At 56.3% G+C, this 24,020-nt stretch overlaps 7 protein-coding genes across 7 annotated transcripts; 2 read left to right on the top strand and 5 right to left on the bottom strand.

The window, feature by feature from the left end:
- The first annotated feature begins 363 nt into the window (after window positions 1-363).
- On the top strand, window positions 364-2,569 carry CDEST_11510 (Putative heterokaryon incompatibility). The gene is made up of 3 exons (XM_062927666.1): window positions 364-879; window positions 923-1,098; window positions 1,151-2,569. The coding sequence occupies exons 1-3, from the start codon at window positions 462-464 to the stop codon at window positions 2,534-2,536; spliced, it is 1,980 nt and encodes a 659-aa protein (XP_062783717.1). The 5' UTR covers window positions 364-461; the 3' UTR covers window positions 2,537-2,569.
- Window positions 2,570-2,987: 418 nt separating this feature from the next.
- On the bottom strand, window positions 2,988-5,486 carry CDEST_11509 (Putative heterokaryon incompatibility; the record flags this gene model as incomplete). Its single annotated transcript, XM_062927665.1, has 4 exons — window positions 4,990-5,486; window positions 3,761-4,934; window positions 3,198-3,399; window positions 2,988-3,161 (listed from the first exon to the last, which is right to left on the bottom strand). The coding sequence occupies exons 1-4, from the start codon at window positions 5,357-5,359 to the stop codon at window positions 2,988-2,990; spliced, it is 1,920 nt and encodes a 639-aa protein (XP_062783716.1). The 5' UTR covers window positions 5,360-5,486.
- Window positions 5,487-7,873: 2,387 nt separating this feature from the next.
- Window positions 7,874-8,560, top strand: CDEST_11508 (uncharacterized protein; the record flags this gene model as incomplete). Its single annotated transcript, XM_062927664.1, has 2 exons — window positions 7,874-8,225; window positions 8,373-8,560. 2 exons carry the CDS (start codon window positions 7,874-7,876, stop codon window positions 8,558-8,560), a joined length of 540 nt encoding a protein of 179 aa, XP_062783715.1.
- Window positions 8,561-9,897: 1,337 nt separating this feature from the next.
- Window positions 9,898-12,656, bottom strand: CDEST_11507 (uncharacterized protein). The gene has a single exon (XM_062927663.1). The coding sequence runs from the start codon at window positions 10,968-10,970 to the stop codon at window positions 9,999-10,001; it is 972 nt and encodes a 323-aa protein (XP_062783714.1). The 5' UTR covers window positions 10,971-12,656; the 3' UTR covers window positions 9,898-9,998.
- A 5,631-nt stretch (window positions 12,657-18,287) lies between these two features.
- Window positions 18,288-18,673, bottom strand: CDEST_11506 (uncharacterized protein). The gene has a single exon (XM_062927662.1). The coding sequence runs from the start codon at window positions 18,670-18,672 to the stop codon at window positions 18,295-18,297; it is 378 nt and encodes a 125-aa protein (XP_062783713.1). The 5' UTR covers window position 18,673; the 3' UTR covers window positions 18,288-18,294.
- Window position 18,674: 1 nt separating this feature from the next.
- On the bottom strand, window positions 18,675-19,312 carry CDEST_11505 (uncharacterized protein). The gene has a single exon (XM_062927661.1). The coding sequence runs from the start codon at window positions 18,988-18,990 to the stop codon at window positions 18,730-18,732; it is 261 nt and encodes an 86-aa protein (XP_062783712.1). The 5' UTR covers window positions 18,991-19,312; the 3' UTR covers window positions 18,675-18,729.
- A 242-nt stretch (window positions 19,313-19,554) lies between these two features.
- On the bottom strand, window positions 19,555-23,883 carry CDEST_11504 (Putative AMP-dependent synthetase/ligase domain, phosphopantetheine binding ACP domain, AMP-binding). The gene is made up of 4 exons (XM_062927660.1): window positions 23,183-23,883; window positions 22,126-22,880; window positions 20,277-22,032; window positions 19,555-20,194 (listed from the first exon to the last, which is right to left on the bottom strand). Exons 1-4 carry the CDS (start codon window positions 23,453-23,455, stop codon window positions 19,739-19,741), a joined length of 3,240 nt encoding a protein of 1,079 aa, XP_062783711.1. The 5' UTR covers window positions 23,456-23,883; the 3' UTR covers window positions 19,555-19,738.
- Between the last annotated feature and the right edge of the window lie 137 nt (window positions 23,884-24,020).

The raw sequence follows: 24,020 nt of genomic DNA, 5'->3' as shown, positions 1-24,020 counted from the left end.
AAGCCATTCTTTATCACATGTTCATATGTTCGAGTGACACAATGCCCTCGTTGACTGTGGATGAGTCTCTCCTATATACCAAATACTCTCATGAAACCTAATCCGGGTACAGTTATGATATGAAACGCACGGTTTTTTATTTTTAAACAACAAGACACGGTCAACGATATCTGCAGCCTAGTCTGAGCATGTCTCTCTGGGGTCAAGGCCAAGGACATTGATTGTTTTGTTGTCACCCCGCCTCACCCTGATGCCCCACAAGCAGAGTAGCGCTTACATCAAGGCCAGCCACTGCGCTCTAGACATGTGGACATGTGAGGGGTTTTCGGTTACTGTTTACTACAACATGCCGTTCACTTAAAGGAGCAGCTTACCCGCCCTATCAAGGTTTGCAGATCACTTAACGTCTTTGCCACAAGAAGGGACATCAAACCGCTCATGCACCGCTTCTTTAGTAGACTATGGGAAACGGCAACCTCTCTGAGCCCTGCCTATGCCGTGAGCTGCACCCAAATTGCGACCCATCAACCTGTCCGCAAGCAGCACATGTGACAGGTCAACACGCCCCCCTAACATCATTCAGAGAACTGCGCAAGAGTGCCGACAGAGGATGTCAGACCTGCGCCACAGTCGTCGAAGCGCTGCTTGTCCCAGAGGTGAGGGCCGCATGGCGAGATTGCATAGCCCCAGCGTTGGAGGCCAAGCGCCCCGGCCTCGTCCAGGGACTGGAGCAAGATGAAGACCTGATCGAGCTCGAGTTTGACCCTCCAGACACGGTCAATGGCAGGCGAGTGGTCCGCATGCGGGCGTCTCATACATCGACGGATTGGAGGAACTTCAACATCTGGCGGGTGCCATCTGTCGGCGAGTTTTTGACACGTCCTATGACCATAGAAAACATGTTTTCGCTGATCTGTTGTAGACCGCTCGGACGATGCTTGTAGTGCAATATCATCTCTTCAGTATCATCCAACACAACGAACCGACTCTTCGCAGAACCTAGAACAGTTGAAGGCTTGGATAGAAGCTTGTGACCGCAAACACACCTGCTTAGCGTCTGCCGCATCTATCTTGCCTACTCGGGTAGTAAAGATTTCGGTAAAACAGTTTTAAGCCCAATATTCTGCTATTAAGCTGATTTTGCAACCAGGGAGGTGAAGTGCGGATCGTTAAGACGGCAGGGGAGCGAGCACGTTATGCTACTCTGAGCCACCGATGGGGTGCCCGCGAGAGCTTTACGTTGACCAAGTCAAACGAACAAACGTTTGCAGACGACATTCCGTGGGAAACCATCCCCAAAACGTTTCAGGATGCGATTTGGTTGACTCGCCAGCTCAACATCGAATACATCTGGATAGACACGATTTGCATCGTCCAGGACGACCCAGAAGACTGGCGCAGGGAGTCCGTGAGGATGAAGTTCGTTTATGGCAAGTCATACATCAACATAGCGGCTAGCCACGCGACCGACTCCAGTGCGGACTTGTTCACCTCCAGCGATCTGCCTCAACGGTACCCTGCATACGCCGTCCCGGACAACCACGGCGTGTTTGTCCGACAACAACCTTACCGGACGCACAACGAGTTCGGTAGCAACTATGGCTCGGACAGTAGATTTCCCCTGTTACGACGAGGATGGGTGCTGCAGGAACGCCTGTTGTCGCCACGCGTAGTCTACTTCGACGCTGAGGAGATGAAGTGGGAATGCAACACCGCCGCGGACTGCCAGTGCGGTGGTATTGTGTCTGTCTGGAACTTCAAAATAGATCACTGCCGATCCGTGCTGCGCGGCGAGACGTCTCTTTCCATCGAGTGGATGCGCATCGCCGAGAGGTACTCTGAGCTGGAGCTCACCTACGACTCTGATCGTGTGGTGGCTCTCGCGGGCATTGCGGCACAGGCTTCAAGGCTTGGGAGAGGAGGAAGATATCTCGCCGGCGTGTGGGAGGAAGACCTCGCGCATCAACTCTGCTGGGAAATATTGGATACCCACAGGAAGCCGGACCAGTACGTTGCACCCAGCTGGTCGTGGCTCTCGGTGTTCGGCTCCGTCGGCTACTTCAATAGGATGGACTACCACAAGTGTTCGCAGATCGACGTTGAGATCACAGAGGTGGAATGCACCACCGCGGAGGAAACGGACGAGACGGGCCCTGTTGTGGGAGGGTTCCTCAGGCTCAACGGCCGGTGCGCGCACATGCGCGCAGAGTTGCTGGACCCGGGCTCAAATGACGTCCCGCCCAAGTTCGAGCTGACGCACAAGGCGACGGGGGAGAAGATGGGCGACGGCGAGTGGGTCGAGATGGACTTTGTGATGAGCGAGGACGACGCAAGGAAGATTGGCGAAGTCGTGGTGCTCTACTGGGGGGACATGTGCGATGACAGAAACAACTTTCTCGTGCTCAAAGCAGTCACTGGCCAGGCGCGGACGTTCGAAAGACTCGGAATATTCTGGTACGATAAGCGGACGGAGAGTGAGGACCTCGGAAGAGTGCTCGGCTGGTGTCGACTGGAGACGGGCATCGTCATCGTTTAATCTGCAAGTTTGACCACGATCCATAGACCTTCCAAGTCAAGTGTTATGGTTAGCGGAATTCTCATCGTTGGGAGATGCCATCTCTCAGTGCACTGCAAGTGGCAGGGCAATCTCTTGTTCAACTGCAGTCGCCTCACCCAGCTGCTCTAACCTTGATGTGGCTGCTTTTAACACAGTAAAGTGATGCCTGAGGTGAGCAACAAAGTAAGTAGGGGTAAGCATAGTAAGTATTAGGCTGCTATTCCTAGGGTTCTAGGGATAACAGTGTTTGCTGTTCGTAGGGCTCAGACTCAGGTAGCTGAATGTTCCTGAGAATAAGACTTTGCAAATAGCTCCTTATTCCTAGGAACAGCAGACCCTGGCAGGCACACTTGATCAGCTTATAAGCTGTAAGAGACGACGAGAAAGCTTGAACAGAGGCTTAAACATCGAAGAATTCCTACTGTACACGTCAAACGATCTCAAACTCCGTGACCTCGCCTTCTCCTGTCTCTAAAGCTCGCGGCCATAAAAGAGCCACTCCGACTCGCGTGAACTTTTTCAATGTGTTATCAACTGGCTGGAGAAGCAACGCCCAGTGGACTTCCTTGGACCGTCCGACTTTGAAAATATCCACACACGCGTCCTATTCGAGTCAGCCGCAATGCCCAGAGATAAATACACCAAGTGCAGGAGCGGTGAAGCTCACCGTGTTTCTATGCGTGTGACCCGGGTAGCTATCTTCGCTTTCTTCAATGAATGAGTCGTCATCACTACCTCCATAATATCCAACGCCACTTTCTTCGAAGGCGCTACCAGAATCCTTAGTATCAGTTGACCAGTCTTCTTCGCCGCTGGAGGAATTATTTCCAAAATCAGGATGACTGGGTATTCAGGTTAGCTACAAGCTTGTAGTCAATCTTAAGGAAGGGGATCATTAATTACCACGGGTCCGTCCTGACTAATCTCTTTGTTGAACAAAGTATAAACCAAAAACATTCCGAGAAATAAATGCAGCGATCGAAAACGGCAAGCCCAAGAATATTAGAGGTTCCATTCGGATTGAGAATGGGGAATCTTCTCATGTTGTAGTGTTCATCATCAAACTCCGGTAATATTCTATGGTCGATAGTACCCAGCCTGCCGTAGCTACCCGTATTGTGCGTGAAATGTCGAAAACAACATTTCCGCAAAGGCAACGGCGCTATTGTGGATCTGGTCAGTAGGCCTGAAGCATTAACAGACCCGGACTTTCTCAGGCTGATGGTGTTGACGGTACTTTTCACCATAACCTCGTTGGGCATTCTGTCTCGCTCGTCTACCAGCCAGGCTTTCGCCCCCCCAGTGGCTGCCCAACACCACGATGGTAGACCGGGCAAATTCTCATGCATCATGTCTGTTGGTCTCCAGAGAAGCTGCTCCGCAAGGTTATCTTCCCAAACCCCGAATTCAGGCACGAAAGAATCGTTCCTGGACTTTTGCATCTCGGCCGAGATTCCGAGAAGAGCAACGAGACGATCGGAGGGAACTGTCAGAAGCTTGTCGGTGTACTCCTCTAGACAAGCTGCCCACGACAAGGTTGCATACAGCCTCAAGTCTGTATTGCTTCCACGCTCGTTGCATGTGATTTCATCGCATTTCCAATTAATGCCTTCTGACGTGAAGAAGACCTTTCTTCGACCGAGGTACCACTCTTGGAACGCCCAGGCCCGTTCTCTCAAAGGTCCATCTATATTGCCCCATGCGTTTTGGAATTCTGCAATATTGTAGCCAGACTGCGAAGATCCTTCCTGTGTATAAGACGGGACGCGGAACGTGAGCGGCTCTGAACGCTCGGGTTTGGAAAGGCCTTGGGTGGAGTCCTCGGAAGAGACAGCCGCAATGACGAGTGTGGCTCGCCGATAAACCGATGCCATTTTCTTCGATTCATTGAACCAATCCTTCTTGTCATCCTGGAGGATGCACAAAGAATCGATCCATAAATATTCAATGCCAAGGTCTCTTGTCAGTATGATGGCATCTTGGAATGTGGCTGGCAGCTTGTTCCAAGGTATAGAGGCAAGGTGATCCGTGATGTTTGCCTTTAGAGTCCGCAGTGGCCGCTTGTCTTCGGGGCCCCAACAGTGACTCAAAGCACAATATCTGCCACTCAATCCGTAGTTCTCGACAAGCTTGACGGATATTCCTCCGGCGTCATCTTTGATGGATAGAACTCGAGACGGAAGCTCAAACTCTTCATCTGGTGGCTGGCCGAGTCGGCACGACTCGTGATGATCCAGACAGTTGTGCAGGAACTTCCGTACGAGGCCGTTCGTTTCTCCTGGACTTTCGCGAAGTATCGGAGGCCGGGTAACGAAACTCATAAGGGCCGGTGTTCCTGTTGTAATCGGGCCAGTGCTGGAGTCAGGTCCCGAGGAACCTTTCACGTAAGTCAGACAACATCCGAGCCTATAGCTCCAAGGTAGATAACGCACCTTCATCCGCCCACATTGAAAAATTAAGGGTGTGGAATGAGCCGTAGTCTGTGCCATCGCGGTTTTGAATATCATAGAAGAACCTGACGTTTGAAAAAAGGTTCTTTTCACCATGCAGGAGGCTCTTTTGTGGGTATACCTTTATCTCGAACGGGTGATTGTCTGACTCTGGGAGGTCGAATGTAGATTCATGACGAGGTTGCAGGAAGTGATATATCGTATGGCATAATTGGCAGTTTTGTGCCGACTCTTTGACACTTTGTCGCTCATCCCGACTGCACCCTCTTGGAAAGCTGACATCAAACCCACGGAGCGGCGCGCTAGAGATTGTGAGACGAAAGAAATCGCGGCAGGTGCCGCAAGATTCCATGACGCAATTCAGTCGCCGAGAACGATTGGAGACTCTGAGAGCATAAATACAGATCAACGAAGGGAGGCCCCTGGATGGTGCCAGCGCCGAAATGGCAACAGCTTTGGGGGGGGGAGATGGACAGATTGAGAATCCGTGAGCAAGAAGGAGTTGACATGAGGGAAAGGAGAGGTGACAAAACCGAATGGACACGACGACCGAGCGAGAAGCCGCCAGGCAGCAGGGATCCAAGCGACCTGCAGGCATTCTTGGCTAGACTTCAATCATACTGCTTCAATGGGGCTGACTTTGAAGGGACGCTGCAGTCGAATCGGAGGGCTTGGGCATACACGGAGACCCTTGGAGATAGGGTCATTGGATCAGCCGGCCTCACCAGCTGCTTGGCGGCTGCCTTGGGACTTCATTCCGGGCAGTAAGCTGCGTGGCAGTAGCTTTGGGCAGAAATAGACAGCCTTATTGAGGGTTCTCGAAGCGGCCGGGCGCAGCTAGGCGCACATCAAAAATAGTTACACATACATATCACACTCCTGCAAAGATGACTGGCTCACCCTCTCACCCCTGCTCAACCAGGTCGCACAACCTGAGGGCGGCGGGTGATCTGGTTGCACCTGAACGACAGAGTGAGTGGCGAGATATATACATTGCAAACGACTGGGAAGGAAGCCAACACATCCAGCCTCTACATTTCCCCAGGCCGATAACACCTGGAATGTCGTAGGGCTGCTTTTTGGTTTTCAATGACCCTGATAACAACAGCCTTTCGTGATGGCTGGTGATTGTGTCAAACCCATCCGGCCCGTTTTGGGAGTTGAGACCAGAGTTCCCCTGGCTGGCGGAGAACTAAGCATCGGAGTACAACTAAAACTTTCGATGCTACCCCTATAAAGCACGAGAATCACCAGAAAATTGCCAGGACAGGGAAAGGTTGGTTGGCTTTGGTGGCAGGAACCGATTCTAGTCCACGGGCCTGGCAGGCCGGACAAAGACTACCTCGGCATTGTCGAAAGGCGAAGTGGACGTTGATTGGACCCAGTTCCATCGTGAGGTCTCCATCCACGACGTTGACGCTCGTAATATGTTTTAAGGCACTGCTCCGGCTCGTCGTTGGGCACCATGCATCGCCCTCCACGTACATTTGACATCACCGCGTGCCCTTAAAGACGTGGTTGCGTACGCGCGCTGTTTGACAACGACTTCGAGGCAGAGCTGTTACCCAAGCTGCTGGCGTCGACCCATTCGCTCCCTGTCTCCACAGGAACGCGTCGTCTTCAATTTCGGCCCAGGCTCAACCGGCGTTCTTTCGAAGGTCCTGCGATTTGGGATCTGGCTGTAGCTTCTGTGGCCAGGCCAGTGGCCTCCTTCGCGACGGCTTCTGTCGGAGTTGCGCAATACTGTTCAAAGTAACAATGAATAAACACAAATCCAAGACTTTTAACTCCGCGTCATTGAAGTTCGATACCTTCAATGAGAGAGAAAACAAATTCTCAGGTATAGCAGTGTATTTAGCTAGAGGTTGAGACGCCCAAGGTGCAATGCCATCTGTATGAATCCCCCAATAAACCAAGACAATTTCCACAACGATACATTATGAGTTTAGAAAACGAGCAGATCTAATATGGCTTAGATAAAGCCAACAGCAAAGCCAGATTAAAACACGTATCTAACAGGTTAAGTAACAACACATATTAAAAGGGGGATACCATGACCTACGAAGTCAAAAGCTACTTGGATAACATATTATCGATTGTTGGCGCCCCGCCTTGTCTCCTATTACCAGCCGGTCATTTCCAGCGAGTAAGCCCGAGCCTTTTGCATCATCGTCCTACCCATATTTATATTTCGCTCATACCTGATGTCATTGTTTGTTAGACGCCGGGAAAGATGCTCTTGAGGTATCCTGACCATGAAGGATTTGCCGTCTTCCACTGCGCAAACGGGTTGCAACTGCCGCACGGCCGTGTCAACAACATCGATTGCTGGGCAAGCCTTCCTGCTTAGTTGCAGCATTTTTTTCAAATGTATGACGATTCTAGCGTCACTATCGTAGAGAAAGAAGAGCAAATTCCAAAGGTCAAGAAGGCGAGCTTTGATTCTTCAACGTCGGCGTGAATGTCTATCCTCCACCCCATTTGTTGTTTCGGAAGCTCAGTCTGGAGACCATGATCCTGACATTCCAATTTGCTCGTTCTTCATGAGATGCTTTCATTTCTGGCCGATATCGTTTTATCGTTGGATTCTTGATTTGCAAGAGTAAGGCGGATCATATCATGGTCGATCATGAACACAAAGCTCACTCATGTCTCGGTTTTCCGTTGATTCTCTTACTGATGAAATTTGGACAAAATGTGCCTGAATGAGAAAAAGGCCTGGAAGGTTGAAATTGGTGAACAAGTTTAGACGTTTCGAGATATCGACAACCCGGCTTCGTTGAAGCCACAAGACCTTTATATTCTAGATTCAACAGGATGAACTGGAAATCTTAGCCAGGACAATTCTCATAGGTCTTTTGTACACATGACATGGTACAATGAGATGGGCTCAAGGAGGCGAGCGCCGAATTTCTCTCCCAGCAGGCATGCTCACAGCTTACCCGACCAACGCTACTATGAGATTCTGGAAAACTACACTTCACAGGCCCACCGCCCAACAAGGCCGACAGATGAACCTGGTTCGACACCGTCTGGCTTGGACTGGAAAAGCCTGAGGTTGGACCCGCCGTTGTTTATCAACAACAACAACAACAACAACAACAACAACGCCAGTAGGAAACAGCCTCAGTCGATCCACCGCCAGAGTCCGATTATGTACTCCAGGATCGACTGGAGGTACTGGAGGGCGTGGGGAAGGAGGAGGATGCCACCGCTATGTGAGACTTATGCAGAAGCAGGCCGTTGACCTTCGCAAGAAGCAGTCCTCCAATGGCAAGAAGACTGCAACCACCAAGCCATTCCCGGTATCTGTAATCACAATGCAACTATCGAACTCTGAGACAGTCAGCTGACCACAGATCCAGGTGCACTTCTAGACTGGATCCGCCAACGTTTTCACAACGAGGCGGGCGAGAGCAGCCTCAACATGCCCCGCGTCACCGCCGGGGCCGTGGGGGTCATGGCGGGCCTCGATTCAAGGAGAGGTCATGGAGAGGTCGTTGGGGGAACCATATCGAACTGGGCTACAATATGCGCCCGATCTTATGAATGATTATGGACGACGGCAGGCATCGCGCTCTCCAACGCCGGACTATATGGACAATTGCAGCACCGCGGCAGAATTAGAGGGCATCGACGGGTCAGGTCTAGCGACGGCACTCGGCTATGATGGAGTGCGCCGAGATTTGAAAATGAGATTGTTGAGATCGAGGATGGTCGGTTGGATCGGCGGGGAGATGGCGGTGCTTGTGCAGATGGAGATATGCGTCGTTGGAATGCACTGGTGATGCACAAGAGGTCAAGTTGATAGGCGGTGAAGAAAGAGGCCAAGGCGGCGGACGGGCTGGACCTCTGTCAGACAAGACAGCCGCAAGCGCTGCATAAGATCGACAGGAGAGAACTATGGCTTTATACCAGCCTCACAAACCAGCATCACCTCGTGGGCCATCGTTGCGTGTGCATCCGTACCGTGGAGACCCAATGTTATAGAGTCCAACTCCATCGGATCGACTCTGCCCCCACGTTCGAGCCTCTTGGGGGGACCACTGACTCGCTACCCGATGACTTGGGATGCCTCGCGTGTCGTTGGAAGACCCTGAAGCTTCACCGCCTCTTTATCCGGAACGGCGGCTGACCCGGGCCGGTCCGCGTGTGTATTCCGGACCCGAGCGGAAGGGCGCCGGTCTCCCAGAGCATCCATAATAGCGTCCTCTGGACCTCTACCCTAGCCCTTGACCTATGGGTCCGGGGACTGGCGGTGTGTGAACTACACGATGGTGGCCCCCCGAAGCCGGCACCTCATGATCGGATGGCAGAAGCCAGATCAGACGAACGGAGCCTCACTCGAGAGACCGGTCGGTCACTAATACCGCAAAATGTGGGATCTGGGGATATCTGTTCAGGTGTCATTCTCGGTTTGCTTAAGGCTAACAGCTGTTCCAGTCTGTATACGAGTTCCGTAGTCCTCAAAATGACATGGCCCCATATGCCCTCCCTCTCCTTGAGACGCCCCTTGGGCTCTCCCATCGATCGGTCTTGTCCCGTCGTCTATGATCATCTATGCGTCGCTATGCCATTCTGATGCTTGGAAAAAATAAAACTAAACCTGATGTGCCTTTCCTCTCTCACCCTCTCTCTCTCTCTCTCTCTCTGTCTGTCTCTCACTCATCTGCGAGACGAGACCGCCATCGGTCAACAAAAACATTAAAAACAAGATTAAGCCATGGGAGAAAGAAAGAAAATGAAAGTAAAAATCCAACGGTACCAAATGCTGGGTATAGAACGCCAATGCAGACCACTTTCCCAGCCGCTCTGTGTGCGAGTGCCGCGCCCGACTTTGATGCAAAAATCCCATACCGCCCCCCCAGATTCCTCCATGATCCGTTAAAAACGAAGCCGCGTCAACACCATGATGAAAAAAGAAAAGAAAAAAAACATGAGAAAAAAACCAAAACCAGAGAACCGCCGTGATGGCATCACGAACGTCGATATCAGGCCGTCTTGGAGCGCTTGAAGCCGAACCAGCTCCTCCTGCGGCCTCCGCACCGGCCCTTCTCGCAGGGCGCCTCCTCGTCGAGCTCGAGGCGGTAGCGCCGCACGCTGCCCGTGTCGTCGTCAAAGGCAACGTGCTTCTCCTTGGGGACGAAGCAGTCCGGCACGAGGTGCCTCCGGACCCAGCCCTTGACGCCCCGGCTCGCGGCGTCGATGGCGGCGTACTCGAGCCGCCGCGTGCGGTCGCTCGTCCAGTAGTGCGTGGCCTGCGGCGGCAGCGGCGCGGCGACCTCAGCGCAGCCTGCCGCACCCTCCTCCGGGCCCCCCTGCTCCCCGCTGACCCGGCCGGGTGAGGGCAGCAGCCGTCGCTGGTCGAGCTCGAGGTCCTCGCGGGGACGCCTCGCGGCGAGCTCGACGTCGGTCGGGTGCGCGGGGAAGTGGAAGAAGGTCACGGGCGGCTGAGCGTGCGGCTGCGGGCGATAGAGGCTGCTGCCGCTGGTGCGGGCGGTCGTGGGGTACGGGCTCGTCTTGGGCGCGCGGCGGATGGTCGGGCGGCCGCGGGGCCGGGGTTGCGAGCCCGAATGACTGTTGCTGTTGTTATTGTTGGAGGAGGACTGGGAGGACGATGCGGTCGATGTGCGGCGGGGGTTGGAAAAGGAGGAGCGTGGCGGGAGGGACTCGTAGCCCGAGTCCTGCCGGCGCATCTCTGCCGGCTCGGGGTCCTTGTATTTGTGCTGGGAGTGTTGTTGATGGTCATGTTGTTGTTGTTGCTGTTGTGGTTGTTGTTGGGCCGGCGCCGGGGTCCGGACCGGAGCCGGTGTGTAGACAGGGTTCTGAGACGGCGGGGAGCCGGGGGCGTAGAGCTCGACATCGTTGAAGCTCTGGTAGGCGCAGGTGTAGTACGTCCTGTCGCTGGCGCGGGAGTCGGTGCGGAACGTCATTTCAGACGGGAAGGGTGAGAGGCGAGACATGATTGCGGCGTATGTGTATGTAGATGTGATGTATGTTAAAGTGTTTTTTGTGGGCACGGAGTGAGCCGACCACGAGAAGAAGCAGTTGAACACCGAGGTGAAGATGCTGTTGGCTTCTTCCAAAAGGTGTAAGGACTAAAAGGGGTATGCGAATGCTGCAGAACTCAGAACAATACGATTGCGAATCCCCGGCATGGATCCATCGGAGGATTATCCCCCCTCACTTGATCGAGAACGCTGAGCGGCGCAGTGAGCGGGCGATAGCGGAGGGCGTATTGCGTGTGGATGCGGATGAGTGTGGGTATGTGAGTGAGCTGTGGTTGAGTGAGAGAGTATGTGTGTGTGTGTGTGTGTGTGTGTGTGAAAGTCGTGGTTGACGAGAACAGCGATGCCGACGAGCGAGCTTTTAGTAACCAAGCTGCGAGCTGCGAAGGTAAACGGCGTCTGAGACCAGGACGAGATAGATTGAAGTGGGTGAGGGGGAGAGAGGGGGAGATCTCGCTTGCGGAGGGCCTCCCAGGGGCGGACACGTCGAATTAAATAAAGTGTTTGACGAGATGACGAGAAAGGGCGGAGATGAGGACGAGATTCGAGGAGCGGTATGGTTAGGTATGTATCAGAAGTTGCGGTCAATGGAAGCAGAAAAAAAACTTAGACCCCTCCGGCGAGGGTCCCCCGTTTCTCTGAATGTTGATCTGACGACAAACCGTATCGTCTCTTTTTTCCCCCAACCCCCCTGTCGCTTTCCTGCGAGGAAGTGGACAAACGCAAAAAAGTGAGTGATTGAAGTGAGTGAGTGGGCGTTGTTTTGCAGTGCTTCTGGAGCAGATGCAGGTCCTTCTTACGGGGCCTAAGTAGAAAGGAGTGGGGGGCGCGCGATGGACTATGAACGGTTCGTAGATGTAAACCGGAGGAGGACTGGGCCTGTGTTGCTTCTACTTTTTTGTTTGGTGATGGTGAGGTCTTGGTGATCAACCCCTCTCCCCCCCCTGGTCGAGCTGGCCGATGGGTGGCAGGGGGAAAATGCCGTCGTGGGCGGGCTAGGCGTCCGTGATTGGATCAGGATGTTGCGGTGAGGCGCCGACGGGGGGTCTCGTGGTGCTGCAGCAGCTGGGACCTGGGATGTCTTGCTGAGGAATGGGGGATGACGGGGGTCGCTCGTGAGTTGGAGTTGTACGGATACAGAGCCCTGTTCGACTTGTATTGTTTCTTCTATCCGTCCTTGTATCACCAGGTTCTGCGGGCGTGCGGTGTCGATGAGAGAGAAAGAGAGATAGAATAGAGATTTTGAGAACAGGACAAGAAGTAGAAGCGGCGGGAGGCAAGGTGGGAAGAGTATGTAAGTACGGATACAGAGACAGAGACAAGACGGCTATGCGTCGCTCGATGATGTCTGTTGCTATGCCTGCTGGGATGAGTCCACGATGTCGTCCCGCCCGGTTCAGTGTTGATTGGGTTCTCTGCTGGCGCAAGTGGGTTAGGGGACTGGGTTGACCGTTGGATTTATGCGGGATGCCACTTGGAGCATGGCAATGGCAATGTCAATCAAGATATGTGTTGGCAGCCGAGGGAAGCGTAGAAGGATCACAATTCCGATGGATGGCTGGGCCCTAGGGCGAGGTACCAGGGTCGACGGGGGTGTGTGGAGGAAAGCAATGCAAAGGCAGCCCTGAGCAGCAGGACAACTTGACGGATGGGCTGGCTGGTGGAAGATCAGACGAGTGAGGGGGGGGGGAGTGTGAGGTTGAGTGAGAGTCCAACGTGGTAGTGTTGGTGTTGGTGCAGCTGCAGGACGGAAGGGGATGCAGGTGCAGGAAGACAGGTGGGCAGGTGAGGTGGGCGCAGTTAATGAGACGACAAGACAAGCCGCCGATGTCAAGTTCACAGGTCCAGAGTCCAGGTCCCGAGGCCCCCCAACATGTAATGTCTTAAGCCACACAGAAAGAGAGAGTGTGAGAGAGAGAGAGGGAGGGAGAGCGGGAGAAGAAAGGCTGCGTGAATGGACGGGGCGGGCAGGGAGGAGGACAGAGATGAATTAAGAAAAGAAAAAGAAAAATGCAGTGCTATATCGGGGTGAACAGGACCGAACGAGTTCGATTCTGGCCCGGGTGTCTGTCCCGATAGAGGTTCAGTTCAGACCAAAGGAGCGGGCAGAGATGACGAGAGTTGGAAAATGTTCAGGAGGGGGGGGTGGGTGATTGAATGAGAGAGATGAGTGTGAGAGTGGGAAAGTGACCTGCAAGGGGAACGAGGGGGGGGGGGGGGGGGGGGGGGGGCCGAGTCCCAAGGCCAAAACAGGAGCTTTTTCCCTATTTTGTTTTATTATGTTTTATTTATTCTTTCGTGCCGTAGAGTTTCAAAAGTTGAGATGACGACGTCGTGCCCAGTGGTTTCTCAGGCTAGTCGTCGACGGGCTATTCAACGGCTTCTGTTTGGGATGAGATGGCGGCGACTCGGGAGGACGACGGCGTCAGGCTTGGAAGTGACTTGGGGAGATGTTGGGTTCTAGACCACGGGGAGTGAGTGAGTGGAGTGAGTGGTTTGTCGCCTCCAGCCTGTAGGTAGGACGATGCTGATGCAACACAGTGGAGATGATTAACTGGAGACGAGAGAGAGAGAAACACAGATCGAGAGGCAGAGGAACTGAGAAGGGGGGAAACATCAGAAACACGGATATCCACCCGATGATGGGCCAAAATGGCCTCTTGGCCGAGTCGTCTCAAGTGCGTTGCGTAGGCGCAATGCGGCGGCTCGTTTCCATGCAGCCAACGTTGTTCTGAACCTCTCTGGGCGAGGACGGGAACGGACTGGACTTGACTTGAGCAGTACTTACTACTGCACAGAATACGTACTCGGTCTTTATCCGGACCTGCCTAGGAACATGACGGTTATTCGAGCAGTGGTCTGGAACTCACTGCACCGCTTTACAGGGTTTTGGCTTATGCGTGTGTGGTGCATGCAGGCTTGCGTGGGAGGAGTGGGAGGTTGCGTATAAGTGGGCGAGGTGAGTTAGTGAGCCAGCCAGAGGGAGAGACTGAGAGGCTGAGAGCCCACCCACTGTATCGTAGTGTACGAAGTATGCGGGATGGTGGATCGTGGGTGAGTCCCTGGGGGCCAATGCAGTGTGTTGCGCACGTTGACGATGATGAATCGCGGCACAGGCTCGACAGGTCGGGTCTGGGGCGAGTAAAAGGCCCCAAGCGCCCAGGTCGGAGTGGCGGTGACGCACGGGTGAGTGAGAGTGGACGGGGCGGGCAGAGTCGTGATGTTGCGAATGGATGTGAGTCGTGTGTTTGTGCAAGTGAGTTGAGAGAGTGAAGAGTGAGTGGTGTGTTTGTGTGAGTGAGTGAGTGAGTGAGTACGAGGGCGATGGCCGGAAAAGTGTCGTCGATATCTCCACCTTTGATGCGCTGTTCGTGGAGATGGACGAGAGGCTAGCTCGCTCGACTATTGACGAGGGCAGCCGCAGTCCGGAAGATTAAACTCTCGGCGACTAGAGGCAATGGATGATGAGTGCTTTCTCTCTAGTGTACATCGTAGCTCTGGCCCCCGGCTCGACTCTGGTGAGCGGCGTCTGTGGTATGACGAGCGGGATTGCTGGGCTTGGTCTCGGGTTTCGTTGGTGGACGTCCAGCAGCAAGACTTCCCGGTTGACTGTGAACTCGGCTCGTCTCTGGACGGTGGGTGGTGTGTGTGTACCTTCACTCTCTGACAGTGACAGTGAGTGACAAGCGAGCTTGTGCTTGACTTGACTTGACGCCCTCGACTCACTCTAGGATAAATCGCACGCTTTTACCGACACACACACACACACACACACACACACATAGCCAAGAACCGAGAATAGGTCAAGGCGAGACGCGCTACAGGGACCTCCCCTCCCCTATGAGTCTTCACGGCGGCCCCTCACTGGGATGTTCCCGCGCAGCCGCCGATGTCGCTAGAGCGCCGGGGAGGGGGAAGGGGGGCGAGGATGGGAGTTTGGCGGAGAAGTTGGTGTGTGTGTCACCGTGTGCTTGTTTGTTGATGGTGTGTGCTACGTGCGAGTCAAGCATCTGCATTTCCCCATCCTTTGATCGACTTCTACAGTACACGGTACATCGTACAGATAGTAAGTAGTATCTGGGGAATTTTTTACTAGAAGAGGGGCAGAAAGAAAACAGAGAAAAACAAGCGAAATCTTTTGCGAAAAAGGAGGGCTCGTTAGGGCTGATGTTCGGTTGAAGCTTTGATGACACCGAGAGTGGGTGGTTGTCCAAGTTGGGTCGAGTCACCACGCGCCACGCGACGGGCATGAAGTAATGATCAACAGAGTTATGGACTCTCATGCGGTTTGTTCTTCTCTCTCTCTTCGTCACACACACACACTCTTTCTATCTGTATCCCCTGACGGTAGTTCCGAAGAGACAGACACAGGAGTCGTTGCCTTGAAGCTCCAGGCCGGCCGTGATATGGAGGCGTTGCAGTGCAAGTCACAATACAGAGTACACTTACATAGTACACCCCTCAGACAGATCACAAGCCAGAGAACAAGACCCGGCGCTAGAGCACGCCGAACGGCAACGCTGATGTCAGGGCCCAAGTCATCTGAGGGGGTAGTAGTGCGCAGGCAGCGGCACACAAGTGTCCTTGTCTTGTGTGCTGTTGTGCCCCGACGGACGAGAGGACGAGAGGACTATCACGGCATCCTTCTCGGTTGGGCGGAATCCTCGTGGTGCTATTTCCGTTGCCCGGACTCACGCGCCATGCTTGTCATGCAAGAAGCCTCACCCGTCGGGCGCCTCTTCACATGTCAGGGCTGCTTGACTCTCACAAGTCGTCCGTCTTAGACTTCTGCCACCACCACCACTGCAGAGCTAATTAACCCAATCCCACCGCCGGATTGGACGCCGTCGCGTCGTCCCCCTGATTCACACGAGCCCAATCACCGCCTACCGCGTCAATGGGCGTGCCGCCTGCTGCGACCCGGCCGAGGGAAAGGGGGGGTGGGTGGATGGTCATCGTACATACCCGACCCCGTGGGCCGCGATTCGCTTTACGCGTGCATCCATCGTGAGATGGGGGGAGATTGGGCGTGATGGAGGGAGGAGTGCATTGCCGAGTGTATGTGTGGGTGTGTGGGTGTGTGTGTTTGTGTGTTTGTGTGTGAGTGGAAGAGAGCCGGGAGAAGCGAGATCTCTCTCCCGTCCCGAAAGCCAACCAACACGGCTTCCGTGTCCTGGAGACTTCACTTACAAAGACCACCACCACACAACTCGAGGCTTGCGATGAGAGAGAAACGCATTCGTGGTTTCAACAACTGAACCAGCAAGACATAGGCGTTGCTCCGCCACTGCATGATGAAGCCCCGTTCATGCCGCCAACCTTATCATCGTCGTCGTCGTCGTCGTCCGTCCCATGCGCATCCGTCAACGTCGGTCGATGGCGACGCCATCAAACGGCCCCAAGCTTGGCTTCTTCCCCCTCGTCCGGCCCTCCGTGAGTGACTCCTCCCTCGCCCTCCAGCCAGCCCCGAACCGGCAACGATCCACGAGCTCACGGGGTCACGTTCACGGGGAACCGTTCAGTCTATTCATCTGCATCCGTACATCACTGGTGATTCTGGACTCGACTCGACCGTCCGATCGACCACCTTTCGCTCCTCGCCCAGCCCCCCGCCTGGCCCTGCCGTGTTGAGACATGTATGCTATTCCCGACTGGTTGGCCCCCTCCCTTGTACTATTGCCCATTGTTGTCAGCCCGGCACGTGTGTTAGTCTGCCCGTCTATGTCGTATGTTAGTTGGTCATCAGCATACGGCCTCCAATCACGAACCGCCGAGCTAACTAGCTGCCCGTTTGTTTCTTTTCCCGCATTCCTCAAGCACATCCCAAAGCAGCTGAACGTGGTCCCTATCTCGGCCTCTCTCTCTCTCTCTCCCGCTCTGCCTGCCTGCCTGCCTGACCCCCATCTGACCCCCCCCCCGCCGACCAAGATGCCTCTCACCTCCCATGCTGGAACCTTTTTGACCCTTCCCACCACCCTCTTCGCCGGGTCCGCATGCCTTTTTGGGCTTGGCTGCGGTGTCTCCCGGGATTATCGCTGTCTACGCCCTATGCCTCCCCCAATCCTGCGGAGTACTTGCTGTGGTTCTCCCTACGGAAATAAAGACAAAAGTACATGTGAACAGACTTGCTATTGTTGCTTTCTTTTTTCTTACCTGCCTCTTGGTCCTCCCTGATCGTCACCACCGAAGAATATGCAACTCTCTGCCCCTTTGCGGGAACCATCCAGTGACCACGGGATCACTGCGGTGCGGAAATAGGGACAGACACGGTCTGAGGCGTGCGTCACGTCCCGAGGCCCTGGGCCACCTCTTGACATTTGATATTCCCTCCTCCCCTCCTCCCCTCTCCATTCGTCTGCACTTCGGGCCTTGACGCACGGAAAAGAAAGGAAGAGAGGACGATCCTGCGCTGTGTCTCGACTTTTTGGGAGGAAGGGGGGGTCGCAGCACAGACTCGCGCGACCTGGGCCGTCAGTCGTCCCCCGTCACACCGTCAGCCCACGGGCGAGTAACGGGGACACACGATTGCTATACTTACTCACCACCCACAAAGGGCCGAGGCCGCTGCTGTGTCTCGGTCGTGCTTTCGAAGCTTGTCATGACAATCTTCCCTTGAGGACGGAAGCCCTGGGGAGGTTCCTCGTCAGGTTTGCCCTCCCCGTGCCGGTGAACCGCGCTCGTCCGCGTCGTTGGACGGACATGACCGATGACGGGACCAACGTTGGAAGCAGGACGGGTGGTCCGATTCCAGGTGCGACTTCGCCGTGAATCGCGTTACGTACATGGTTGGACTTGTCAGTAAAACGTGTCGTGCTTCCTGTCAACTCACAGCGCGGCTGTCCCGGCTGTCCCAAGAAACACTCACTCATCACGGTTTAACGCACCCCTCGGACGGCCGACTGGAGGGCAAGACTTCGGATGGCTTTCTTGTGCACAGCTTCAACCGCGCGGTCCATGCGGTCGACGAAGCGGACCAAAGAGGCCACGCCCATCCATCTCGGGTTCTGCCTGCATACATCGTATACGCACTTGTGGGTGCCCAGCTATTACGTTTCGTACCCTCCTCCACGTTTTCAAGAAGTCGCCGGACTTTGGAACCGTGACACTGTGGCGTACTAGGCATGAATAGCGTATTCTCCCTTCCTCTAGCCCTTCTCCTCCCCGCCTCTAGCCTCGTCTTACCCCCCTCTCTCTCTTCCTCCCCTTGGTCCGAGATCCCAAGAGCAAACCCACCGAGGCATGTGCCAACTCGGTCATCGTCACGATCCCCCGGGGCCCGTCAGAACGCCCAGGTCCCCCTATCACACGGCCCGTCCCCCACAACAGTGTGCTCCGGCGCCGCGTTCCCGGCGAACGGCACCTGCACCAGCACCGTCGGCTCGTCGCCGGGGAACTCGGTGAAGTGGCCGGCGTGCACGCTCACGTTCCGCGGGTCCGCCGCGATGACGACCGACGACGACAGGGTCCCCGGCTGGATATATGCCACGGTCTGGCCCGGCGGCGTGGCGGCGCCAGGCGACGGCATGGCCTGCGACGCGTTCCTGGGCGCCGGGGACGTGATGCGGATGAGGCCGTTGACAATGACGGTGAGTCTGGTTGCGGAGGTCTCGTCAACTAGGATTATCCACCGGGGTTCACGACGAAGAAGCACGACCATCCATAGAGAACACGAATATCATTCGCACGAGAGAGAGAAAGAGAGAAAGAGAATCACTCACTGCACAGCCGGCGCCCAAGCCTCGCCCACCGTCGTCCGGGGCTGGATGATGGACCACTCGGCGCGCGTCAGGTCGCCGCCGACCGCGTAGTTGAGGGCCGCCCGCGCCTCGACGGGCTCGGCGGCGAGCTGCCAGCACTCGATGACGGAGTAGCCGTCGCGGCTCGACAGCGCCGTGATGTTGAGGGGCGTGAAGGCGCTGGCTTGCGTGGCGGCCAGGCCCGCGAGTCCGATTGCTGTTGCTGCTGTGAGGCGCATGACGGGCGGGATGTGAGTTCTGCGGCGGCCTGTGATACACGAGGGTTTCCCTCTGATTTATGTTATTTCTTTTGGCGTATGAAGAATGTCACGGCAGCAGCAGAAGTATAAGAACGTTAAAACCTGGGGGGAAGGGGGAAGGTGGCTGAATATTGGTGATTCTTGATGTCTTCGGACGTCCGGAAAAGGGACCTGCATACGCATCGGCCCATCCTCATGTACGTGTCACGGAGATGCGGCCGGCCAGATTGGAAGTCGAGTTTGCCCTCTTCACCAGCTTTTGGATACGGGTGAATTACTGAAAATAGATGTAAACAAATGTCTCGCCCTGAATCCTGCATTGAACCGAGTCTGCATCTCCCACTGCCCCTTTGAGAGCCACACACCCTACGTCTCATTTGCGAACCCCATGAGCATCTCGCCTGGGAACCCTGGACGGTCTCAGACTTAGCATCGTTTCTGGAAGTCTCTCACGAATGCTTGATCAAAGTCAACTGCTGATCACCAACCTTCGAGGTTTGCAGAGGAGAGGGGAGGGGAGGGCCAAACTTTGTTTCTGTCGGCCCCGAAAGACAAACCTCAAAGTAACCGTTGATAACAATCTGTTCATGATCTTCATGTCCGTACTAATACCAAACAATACAAACAAATAAACGAAATGAAAACCTCCTTGTACAAGATGCCGGAAACGCCGCTGATGAGGTCACACATGGTATATCCTCCCTCCTCCCAAAGAAACGCAAAAAAACTACCACTGCGTTTCCATCCATCGCACCATCTTCTCCACGAGCCCGCTGCCGACGACATCCCACCCATCGCCGACGGCCGCGCTCCTCCGGCCCGTCCGCTCCGTCTCGAAGACGAGGCCCTGCCGTCCTGGCTTGTCGTTGTCGTACTTGTCCTCGAAGAAGCGCAGCAGCTTGTACGTCGGGTTGCGCTCCGGGTCCGGGTCCGACTCGCGCAGTCGGCGCACCCACTCGCGCTGCGAGACGATCTGGAACTCGAGCCCCGCGGCCCGGAGCGCCCGGAGGAAGTCGAACGTCCAGTGGAAGAGCCGCGGGTTCTGCACCTGGTACACGAGGTCCGCGTCCTCGTCGTCCGGGGACGAGGGGGCCGCGCCGCAGGACGTGCAGCGCGGGCCCGTGAGGCGTGCGAGCTCGAGGACGGCGAGGGCCATCTTGTCGGCGGGCATCCACGAGGGGGTCTACGCGTGGTTGGTTGTCAGTACGGAATAGTCTCTATATATACTGATATCAGAAGAGGGGAGGGGGGATGTGGGAACTTACCTCTTCCAGCGCTGGCAGCGCCTTAATCACCTTGGCGCTGCGGATCATCAGCGGGATGGCCTCGGTCTGGTTCCAGACGCCGCCCTCCGAGTCGCCGACGATCTGGCCGAGCCGCAGCACCCTAGCCACCATGCCCGTCTTGGCCGCCGCCGCCTTGACGACGTGCTCCGTGACGACCTTGGACCGCGCGTAGCCCATGTTCTGGGCGTGCGCGAGGTTCTCGACGTACGTCTCCTTGACGCGGGCCGGGATCGGCGTGCCGGCCGCCGCGGACACGGAGGAGCAGAAAAAGAGCCGCGCGGGGCGGACCGTCTCGGTGGCCAGGCAGAAGTTGAGCAGGTTGTGCACGCCGCGGATGTGCTGGGCCTCGAAGCTGGCGACGCCCAGGTTGAAATTGACGGCCCACGCCGAATGAATGACGGTGGTGAGGGTCCGGCGCAGCTCGGCGACGGCGTCCGCGGGGAGGCCGAGGTCCGGCAGGCTCAAGTTCGTCGGGAGGTACCGTACCTTGGCCCTGTCGCCGTCCGAGAGGCCGAGGCCCTTGGAAGTCACCGACTGGAGCACGCGGGACTCGGCCTCCTCGGCGGACGAGGCGCGCGCGAGGCAGTAGACGGCCTTGACGTAGGGCTGGCGGACGACCTGGGCGAGGAGGTGGGCGCCGAGGGTGCCCGTGGCGCCGGTGAGGATGACGGTCTCGCCGTCCGGGGTGACGGAGCCGGGTGTCCTCTCGTCAAAGTCCGAGTACTTGGCGATGAGCTGCCGCATGACGTCGATCTCGTCCACGGCGTCGACGACCGACTCGCCCGTGCGGAGCGAGTAGAGGTGCCTCGACAGCGACAGCACGTTGGGGTACTCGAACACGACGTTCTGCCCGAGCGACTTGCCGCCGAGGTCGACGCCGCGCTGGATGTGCCCGCGCGCCGTGCTGGCCTGGAGGCTGTCGACGCCGGCCTCGAAGAAGTCCGTGTCCTTGTCGACCTTGGGAAAGCCGAGCGTGGAGCGGAAGAGGTCGAGCAGGTGGTCCTCGAGCTGGGAGAGGTTGAGCGTGAGGAGCTCACCGCCGCCGTTACCGTTGCCGTTACCGTCGCCGTTGCCACCAGCGTTGCGAGACACAGTGTCCTTGGGCGCGTCGAAGCGGCGGTAGACGTCCTCGATGAGGGCGTCGAACTGCTTGTAGAAGGCGGCGCGGATGACGGTGCCCTTGTCGGTGCGCGGGTACTCTGTGCCGACGTCGACGACCTCGATCATCTCGGGGGACACGCGGCCAAAGGCCTCAGCCCTCGCGTTGGCCTGCTCGATGACCGGGCCCAGCGTCTTGAGGATGTCCTCCCTGGACAGACCCCTCGCGTTCTCGCTGGGGACGATGACGAGCCCTGGGATGGACTTGCCGACGCCGAAGACGACGACCTCCTGCACCAGCTCGTGCTCGCGGATGTGGTTCTCGTAGGGAATGGGCAGAACCTTCTCGCCGTTGACAAGCGTGACGCGGTCGTCGAGCCGGCCGAGGTACCGCCAGGCGTCCGGGATGGTCGGGTGCGGCACAAAGGTGTCGCGGGTGCGGTACGAGTTGGGCGCCGGGTCGTCCGAGTTGGACAGCACCTTGGAGGGGAGGCCGTCGAGCACGACGCACTCGTAGACGTCGCCGGCGATGGGGATCATGCGCAGCCAGGGCTTGGCCGAGGCCAGCGGCCGCATGTAGTTCCAGTACTTGTCGCCGGGCTCGCGGAACGAGGTCATGAGCTGGCCCATCTCGGTGCTGCGTTTTGTGTTCCCCGTGTTAGCCTCACAAACAGTTCGTTCGACTGGTGGGGGAACGAAAAAAAGAACGAGAAGAGAATCGAGTACTCACGCTCCGTAGTGGCCGACGAGGTAGACGCCGGCCTCGACCAGACGGTCGCCCAGGTCGTCCGGGCAACTGCTGCCGCCGTACAGGACGAGCTTGAGCCTCTGCAGTGCCTCGATGCCGCCCTCGGTCTCGGCGAGCAGCTTCAGCGCGTACGGCACGCAGTGAAGGCTGCCGGGCTCCGTAGCGTTCATGGCGCGGACGAGCGTCGTGCCGGACAGGGGCAGGTTTGCGTTGTAGATGGCAATGCGGTTGCCGGCGTAGATGGCGCGGAACAGGGTCGAGATGCCGTGGTTGTGGAACAGCGGCAGCGTCAGGAAGGCCCGGTAGGGGATGCCGCTTGAGTAGTTGGAGATGCAGGCGGCGTGCGTCTGGAAAATGGGCTTGGGCAGCCCCGTGGAGCCGGACGAGTGGACGATGAAGGAGATGCGCTGGCCGGCGTTGGGGTGCGAGAAGACGGGGAACCGCTCGCCCGACGGCTCGGCGACGTCGTAGTCGGCCTTGTCGAGGATGCCGAACGTCGACACGGGCGAGTCCGAGTGCGCGTTGATCTGAGCCGCGGCGTCGCCGTACCGGTCCGCGACAACGATCCGGTGGCAGTCCGTCTTCTTGAGGAGGTTGACGTAGGCCTCGGGCGAGAGGCGCGTCGAGAGGTAGAGCACGGCGAAGCCCATCCTCGAGAGGGCGAACATGGAGACGACGTAGTTGAGGTCCGAGTTGGCCAAGAGGGCGACGACCTCTGCTTGGGATGACGAGGGGTTCTGGGCATTGTCAGTGAGTCTGGAGCCTCAGGGGGTGTGGAGGGCGAATGATGGTCTTGGGTGAGTCTTGGATGAGTAGTCGTTGAGCGAGTCTCTCACAGGAGATGAGAGAGAGTGAATGTGGGAGTGAAAATGAGAGCGAGATTGAGAGTGACAAACAAGGTGAGAGGGTGAGAGTGAGTGAGAGTGAGTGAGAGCGAGGGGATGAGTGACAGTGAGAGAATGAATTAGAGTGAAAAGCGACAAGACACCATGGGTAAAACCCCACGAGTAAGACGACATAATTGACCGGACAAGCTCACCTCTGGCAACAGACCGGCCTGCGCGTACTTGCGTGCCGCCTCATCGGCGAACCGGTCGAGGTCCTTGGCCGTGTAGTTGACATAGTCGTCCCGGCCGCGCGCCGTCGCCGGGTAGGCCAGCACATCGACGTCGGGCGCCTCCTCCACACGCCGCAACAGTAGGTCGGTGACGGTCCTGAGCTCCAGGGGCTTCACGGTCTCGACGATCTCGACGGTCGGCTTCTCAGACGTGAGGAGGGACCTCGCCGCCACGCCTTCCGTGTGGATGGCCATGTTGGAAAGGCGTTGCAACGCGGGCGTGTGTGTGTGTGTGTATGTGTATGTATATGTGCGTGCGCGCGAGGAAGAGAGAATAAGAGGATGATAAGAGAAGTTGCGAATGTCGATGAGAAGACGATGTGGAAGTATAGTTAAAAGAGAAAGACGACAGGCAAATAGGTATATAGATAGACGGGTAGGAAGAGGCAGAGAAGAGGAGGAGGCTTTCAAGCAAGTGAATCTTCACATCTGCAGCCTATGTACTTGGCCAATTCGTCCACGGCGTGCAGTGATGTGAAGATTCGCTAGAGGTTGTAAAGCCTAATATCCTCCTATCATCCATCCAATGGAAGAATTGCATCCGTCCTCCCATCCATATCCATGTTCCAACCATGTGTGTGCGTGTGTGTTTCTCCAACAGTTCCGTCCGTCCCTCACTCGCCTGCTCTCCAACCTCTCCCACCCCCCCGTGTCCCCTCATAGTGGCGATGACAAGCGCTGCCTGCGTGTTTGCCAGCGGGCGGTAAGGTCACGAGTTGCGTGCCGAGACAACCGACGGAAAAGCACACCCCCAAGCCGG

This window comes from Colletotrichum destructivum, chromosome 7 (genome assembly GCF_034447905.1).
Source record: "Colletotrichum destructivum chromosome 7, complete sequence".
Classification (NCBI taxonomy): domain Eukaryota; kingdom Fungi; phylum Ascomycota; class Sordariomycetes; order Glomerellales; family Glomerellaceae; genus Colletotrichum; species Colletotrichum destructivum.
This window is presented reverse-complemented; position numbering and strand designations above follow the sequence as displayed.

Excerpts from the sequence above, each read along its gene's own strand:
- CDEST_11510 (XM_062927666.1), top strand. The coding sequence starts at position 462 with ATGGGAAACGGCAACCTCTCTGAGCCCTGCCTATGCCGTGAGCTGCAC. Across the intron at positions 880-922 it reads TGTCGGCGAGTTTTTGACAC|ACCGCTCGGACGATGCTTGT; the intron begins GTCCTATGACCA and ends GATCTGTTGTAG. Across the intron at positions 1,099-1,150 it reads CTCGGGTAGTAAAGATTTCG|GGAGGTGAAGTGCGGATCGT; the intron begins GTAAAACAGTTT and ends TTTTGCAACCAG.
- CDEST_11507 (XM_062927663.1), bottom strand. The coding sequence starts at position 10,970 with ATGTCTCGCCTCTCACCCTTCCCGTCTGAAATGACGTTCCGCACCGAC.
- CDEST_11506 (XM_062927662.1), bottom strand. The coding sequence starts at position 18,672 with ATGGTCGTGCTTCTTCGTCGTGAACCCCGGTGGATAATCCTAGTTGAC.
- CDEST_11505 (XM_062927661.1), bottom strand. The coding sequence starts at position 18,990 with ATGCGCCTCACAGCAGCAACAGCAATCGGACTCGCGGGCCTGGCCGCC.
- CDEST_11504 (XM_062927660.1), bottom strand. The coding sequence starts at position 23,455 with ATGGCCATCCACACGGAAGGCGTGGCGGCGAGGTCCCTCCTCACGTCT. Across the intron at positions 22,881-23,182 it reads AGGCCGGTCTGTTGCCAGAG|AACCCCTCGTCATCCCAAGC; the intron begins GTGAGCTTGTCC and ends GACAATGCCCAG. Across the intron at positions 22,033-22,125 it reads CTCGTCGGCCACTACGGAGC|CACCGAGATGGGCCAGCTCA; the intron begins GTGAGTACTCGA and ends CACAAAACGCAG.